This window comes from Geospiza fortis, unplaced genomic scaffold (genome assembly GCF_000277835.1).
Source record: "Geospiza fortis unplaced genomic scaffold, GeoFor_1.0 scaffold13, whole genome shotgun sequence".
Classification (NCBI taxonomy): domain Eukaryota; kingdom Metazoa; phylum Chordata; class Aves; order Passeriformes; family Thraupidae; genus Geospiza; species Geospiza fortis.
In genome coordinates, this window is record NW_005054384.1 from 913,136 (window position 1) to 919,436 (window position 6,301).

Genomic DNA, 6,301 nt, shown 5'->3' on the forward strand with positions numbered 1-6,301 from the left:
AGGAGAGTGTGTAAACAGACAAAAAGCCTGGTGTTCTTGCCTGAGCAGGGAAGAATGATAAAGGATCTTCTCCCTTGCTGTGCAGGGAGAAGCCAAGCCATCCCTGAGGGGCAGCTCCTGTTCACTCCTGATCCCTCACCTGGAAGTTCTCTGCAATGCGCTGTGGGGTGACGGATTTGGGAATCACAATCACATTCCTCTGGATCTGGAAGCGAAGGAGAACCTGCAAGGACAGACAACTCAATCATTCCTCTTGCTCTGGAGGAAGCAGGGCCTGTTCCAACAGCTGTTATCCCTGTTTCCAATCGTTCCTGTCCCTGCAGCCCTGGTTGCTCTGCTTGAGGAGCAGAGTGGGAAGTGATGGAGCCTCACATGAAAGGGCTCCTTTCCCATCCAGGTTTGGGCCAGTCAAGCCTTCCTGCTCTCCCAGACTTCTATCAAAATTTCATTCTCTGCAAGAGGACTTGAGATGAAGGCTGAAACATTCCAGCACTTGAAGACAGGTCAATAAAATGTTTCACGATGACAGTCAGAGCACAGCTGAGATTGTGCATTGCAGGCCACACAGAAAACAGAACCTGCACTGCTGCCTCTCACCACAGGTGACAGGGAACAAAGAGCCAGCCTGTCCTCTACATTGGCATTAGCTGTCCTGTGTTACAGGAAGGGGTACCCACAGTCTGTGTAGTTCAAAGTCTCTCACTCACTAAATGTGGATTACTCAATCCACATTCTGACAGAAAATGATTACAGCCTCCATTTTATTATTTTGGAGCAACTTGACTGTTTCTTTCAGAAAGAATAAACAGAAGATGGTCACTGAATACATATGCTGTGACTTCACTGGCTGCAGGAGGAAAAATGCAATAAAAAAGTCAGATAAATTGATAGGAAGAATATCAGATCAAGCTCTGAAGAAGGGCAGGATATGAGCATCTGGCATCCATTTACCTGGGCTGTGGATTTGTTGTGCTTGGCTGCAATCTCTTTGATCTTGGGGTCATCCAGAAGGGAAGGATCCTCAGGCTTAGCCCTACACAGTGGAGAGATAACACCAGAAGTCTGTTTTGAGATCAATGGCTAATAGTACACTCACTGTCTCAGTGCTGCAAGCATTATCCATGCTAGCTCCCTCACAAATTGCAAAGCAGCCTTACCATGGTCTGTCAGGAGAGCCCAGGGGGCTGTAGGCTGTCACAGCAATCCCTTTGGATTGGCAGTAGTTCACCAGCTTCTCCTGGGTAAGGTATGGATTGCACTCGATCTGCCAGCAGAAGAGTAGAGATTGATAGAATCCCGCTGTAACTCACTGCAGGGATTATCCCCTAATGATAACAATCCCCTTAAAGGCTGCTCTTTGTCCTCATGGGCCACTCTTTGCAAAGTATATCAGCTCTAGTGTTCCACAGTGACATTTCGTATACCTCTGGGTCTTTGCTCTGGAGAAGGAGCATTTCATAAGTCTCACCTCTGGGTTCTTTGGCATGTTCTGAGGTCCTTCTCACATTTCTAAGCAGTAGCTTAGCGAATATTGAAAACACCAATGCCCTGTATATTCAGCAATAATGTGGAGTGGGATGAGAAGGACATGCTGCATCTGCTCTGTTCTCCTCCCCTCTCAGGAATTGGTGCCCCTTTCTCACGTGCCATAGGTTAGGAAAAAGATGCTTTTTTTTCCTTTTGGTATGCTGTTGTTTTTTTTTTTTGTAACTACATGCAGAGGAAGGACTGGCAGGCTCTGGAGACTGAGGGAACTCAGTACTCTTAGTGAATATGCAAAAAGTTCTGAATTCAGAACTGTAAGAGATGTCTGAGCCTGTCCAAGACCCCTTGAAGGGAAAAACTTCTGCAGCTCCTGAATACAAAGGGGCAGTGGCTGCTGTATGCAGACAAAGAATAGGTGGTTTTTAATATATATATGTGTATAAAACCCCTTTATTTTTTATTTTACATAAATCAGGGTAGATACCAGGAAGCCATTAGTCTGTCAGTAAATGCTGATTTTGTATAGAAGTTAAAACTGACCTCCCTTTCTAACTGGATGACTGAATTGTGGATTCCTGCATGACAAAACCACATGTTGTGTGAACAATTATCTTCTATTAATAACAGATTGATGCCATTACTAATAACAGAACAAGTATTTTAAGAAGTTCTTGTAATTTGTGTACCACAACTTCATTTCCTATCAGAACACAGATCTACAACATCTTTATGAGTACTCAGAAATAATCACAGGGCATAACTGTGCTGTGTCTGCTTTGTTCTTCCTCTTCGCATCTCCTCATGCAGCTGTAATTGGATCTTTATAATCCCACAAAACCTGCAGTCACTTTGCAGCTCACCTGGACGTTTGCAGGCTTGTGCTTCAGTCCTGGCTTGTTCAAGATTCTTTCAATCTGCTCATGGTTGAAGTTGGAGATTCCAATGGCTTTTACCAGGCCAGCATCCACCAGCTCCTCCATGGCCTGGCAGAAAGGGGAGCACAGTCAGCACCAGTGTACAAGACAGGCCCTGAAGGAAGTATTAAGGATATTATTATAGCCTTGTATATGATTATATACAAGGCCCTGAAGGAATTATTTCTTTTGTGGATTCATTTCCCTTCATGGGCAAGGAAAGACAACTGTTTGGAGCTGCCAAGATTGTCTCTTGGGGGAGAGTGACCTCTGGTGTATTTGTGCCATGTCTTGCATCTCACCCAAACCCAAGGGCTCCTTTCTTGAGATGGCAGAACTTGTCTCTCAGTTATTTTCACATGGGAAATAAGGATAATCAATGATGTGTTCTTGAGCCAGCACCAGAGGGCTGTAGTGCAGGCTGTGGGTATGATCACAACCTAATTTATTTCAGCAGAGTGACTGTGAGAAGAGTGGTGAGGACAGTTCTGTTATGGTCAAGCAGTCTGGCTTGCAGATTCACTAAAGATTACCAACTTGACTGAGCATGGATGTTTTGAAAAGCTACACTGTATATGGTGCAATAAATACATAAGAACTTTGTGGCTGCTCAAGGCAATGAAAGCATAGAAAAGGTTGCCAGCAACAGAAAACATGATTTCCCACCATGACTGAACTCACCTCCCATGTATCTAGAAAATCTGTGTTGCTGGGTATAGCCATGCCTTTGTCATCTGCAGGAAACAGCTCTTCTCCTGCCTGTCAGTGAAAAAAAAAAAAAAAAAAAAAAAGATTTAAACGCTCTTTTTATTGGCAAGTTAACACCAAGACAATTGAAGACCGTGATGGCTTTAGCTACTAGTACAGAAAATATTTGTCTACATTGTTCCTGGCACTTTTGCCAGCAGTCATTCCTAGTAGGAATTATGCAGAATCATTCTAGGAATATCAAGTGTATCTCCTAGACCAAGCAAATGGTGACTCACTAAAACACATACAGATAAGTACTTGATTTATTTATTGTGGAACAAACAAGCTTCCTGTAGTCCTCTACTATTTAAGAGAGAACTGGGATAGTTTTTTTTTAAGGATCTGTTAAGGTCCCAGGAACATTTAAGTCAGGTTTAAGCTGAGCCACATCTACTGAAGAAGGTTTTATGTAAACACACATGTGTCCTGTGAGGGGAGCCTCAGCTTAAGTTGGTGGCAAATCAGAACACCCCAGATGTACAAACTCAGAAATAGAACCCCACATCTGCACATTGCTCCACATCCAGTGTGCAGCTGTCAGAGTATTTTGCCATGACACTTTTACTCAAGCTCTTTGTTCACATAAAACTAACCATGACAGCTTTGCAAGTGTGACAAACTGCTGACAAGCTCAAAAGCAACAGATAGGATGGAGGTTTTAACCTGTCTGCAGCAGAAAGAAAAAGCCAAGACTAGACACAGACTGAGACATCAGATCCTTTGAAGTACATGAAGGGTGAGATGTATTTAATGTACATGGATGTCAGAAAGTCTCACCTTTTGAAATCCAAGGTCTGTGGAACAACTTTAAGGCTCCTACAGCAAAAGTCAGCTCAATCTGTACAGTATTAAGGACTCAGTGATTAAAGAAAGAAATGGAAGACAGAAACATTCTCTTGTTCTCTGATTCTGTAACCTGCAGAGGAAAGAATTTCTGTCAGGCAGCAAAGTACATCCTCCCTTCCCTCGAAGCAGGAAAGGATGATTTAGCCCAAAACAAAGCAGCATGAGTCAATCTTGCAGCCAGAAGCCTGACCTTGTTGCTGGGGCTCTCTCTCTGTTATCAGGAGGGCAGAGGACTCTGTGCAGGCAGCTCTGGGGCAGAGATCAGGGGCACAGCAGGGCAGGGTGGGCAGCACTGGGGCAGTGCTGGCACAGCAGGGCAGGGTGGGCAGCACTGGAGCAGTGCTGGCACAGCAGGCACAGGCTCTTTCTGGAGCAGCAGTGGTTCTGCAAGTGCTCCTGACTGCTGAGGAGCTCTCCCAGGAGAGAAAACCCAGGGCCCTGCTGCTACTGTACCTTGAACCCCAGAGGCCAGTGCATGAGGTAGAGATCCAGGTAATCCAATTTCAGGTCATCCAGAGTCTTCTGGCAGGCTCCCTTCACCAGATGCTTCTCATGAAAAGTGGACCACAGCTAGAGAAAAAAACAAGGCAGACTGTGAGCTCCTGGGTTAATGCTCTTTCCTGAAGAAGAAAGCTAGCACAATTTCTGGGGCTATTTCTACTTAACGTGTATTTTGAACAGTCCCATGAAAATGGAGAATGTGGAACACATCTTAAATAACACTCTACCAAATAAAGTGACAAAAAAAAAGATTCTACCAAGTATGGGCCTGAACTATTCTCCTAATTACTCCACACTATAGCACACAGCCTTTCCCCACTACTCTGAATTTCCCTCTATGCATACACAAAGCTTTCCCCTGGATCCTAGGTCACCTTACCTTGCTGACAACGAAGAGATCTTCTCTTTTCACAACGCCTTCCTTGATTTTCTGCTGGATCCCTTCCCCAATCTCACTCTCATTCTGGTACACGTAGGCACAGTCGAAGTGGCGGTACCCGGCATCGATGGCAGCCATCACTGCAGCTTTTACCTGCCCAGCTGCAGACTGGGAAAAGAAGGTTAAGAAGATCCCAAATCAAAGCATCCAGGCCATTTCTTAGTTACCCAGCAACTAAAGAAACACATGCAGTGAGGGTTTAAGTAGAGTTTTTCCATGCCATGTTCTTAAAGCTCTCTTCATCTCACAAATGCAGGGTTTGAAGCCAGGCTCCAGCCATTTATCCATAAGTCCAGTCCCAAGCAGGCTCAGCCAACAGCCAGGTAGAGCAGAGCCCCCAGCACTGCCAGAGATGGACCAGGGAAAACCAAGTTTTATGCCAGGGAGCTCTGCAGTGCCCCTTGCTCAACACTCCTCACTTCCCAGTGCTGTGTCTAAGAAGAGAAACAGTCAAATGGCCCAGCTGGGACAATTTCAGTCCTACGGGGAGGGCAGTGGTCTACACCTTAGTCATCCACATCACTTTGGAGTGTTACACTGTGCTCTAGCCCAGCTTGTCCTGGGGCACATCCCACCTGTAATTGGAACCTTATGTCAGCTGCTTCCTTCAGAGACAGAGGAGGCGTGCAATTCTATTTATTTCTACATCCTGCAAAGGCGTGTAAAAGAGCTGTGCACAAGGAAATGTTGGCATATCTTGTTCACACAAATCCAGCAACGTTCGTTTCCAGGCATTGTATACATCAGTGGTTTTGTAGTCACCGTAACAACAGTGCAAACCTCTTTGTCAGAACTTGCTCAAAACGCATGAATGGCCTTCTAAAGCCATCGGGTGATTCCCGGGGACCTCGCCCAGATTACACAGCACGGGAGCAGCAGGGAGGGGCTCCAGTGCAGTGGCATGGGAAGGGGCAGGGAGAGGGGCCCGGGGAGCCGCGGGAGCCTGGTCGGGATAGCAGGGGATGGATGGATGGACGGGTGGATGGATGGGATCCGCGCATCCCTGGCGGCTACGGGAGGGACGGAGCCGCCGCCTCTCCCAGGCTGGAAATACCCAAGGGTCACCTCTCCCCCGCGGCAGGAGGGGACGGCAGGGAAAGCGGCTTTGAAAGCAGAGCCGGGGCTGTGCCTGCGGAGACCACCGGAGGGACAGAGCATCCCCAGTAGCATGCCGGGCGGGATGGCGGCGGGGATGTGTCACCGAGCTGTCCCCGCTCCCTGCCCACCTCCGAGCGCTCCGGACCCCTCCCTGGGAGATGGTACCGGTCGCGGAGCCCGCCCCTCTGAGAGCGAGCGGCCGCTGTCCCCGTTACCTTCCATGTGCCCAGCCCCACGAGGGGCATCCTGGCCCCGGTGCAGAGCTGCA

The 6,301-nt window shown here is 47.2% G+C and overlaps 1 protein-coding gene across 1 annotated transcript in view; it reads right to left on the minus strand.

The window, feature by feature from the left end:
* LOC102033009 (aldo-keto reductase family 1 member B1-like) overlaps window positions 1-6,295 on the minus strand; it is an 8,520-nt gene extending 2,225 nt beyond the window's left edge. Inside the window, exons 1-8 of the mRNA XM_005425293.2 lie at window positions 6,249-6,295; window positions 4,876-5,043; window positions 4,449-4,565; window positions 3,081-3,158; window positions 2,346-2,468; window positions 1,158-1,264; window positions 952-1,033; window positions 140-223 (exon numbers count right to left, since the gene is read on the minus strand). Of these exons, the coding sequence (XP_005425350.1) occupies window positions 140-223; window positions 952-1,033; window positions 1,158-1,264; window positions 2,346-2,468; window positions 3,081-3,158; window positions 4,449-4,565; window positions 4,876-5,043; window positions 6,249-6,278 (789 nt within the window). The 5' untranslated portion in view covers window positions 6,279-6,295. The remainder of the gene's footprint in view (window positions 1-139; window positions 224-951; window positions 1,034-1,157; window positions 1,265-2,345; window positions 2,469-3,080; window positions 3,159-4,448; window positions 4,566-4,875; window positions 5,044-6,248) is intronic.
* Window positions 6,296-6,301: the final 6 nt, after the last annotated feature.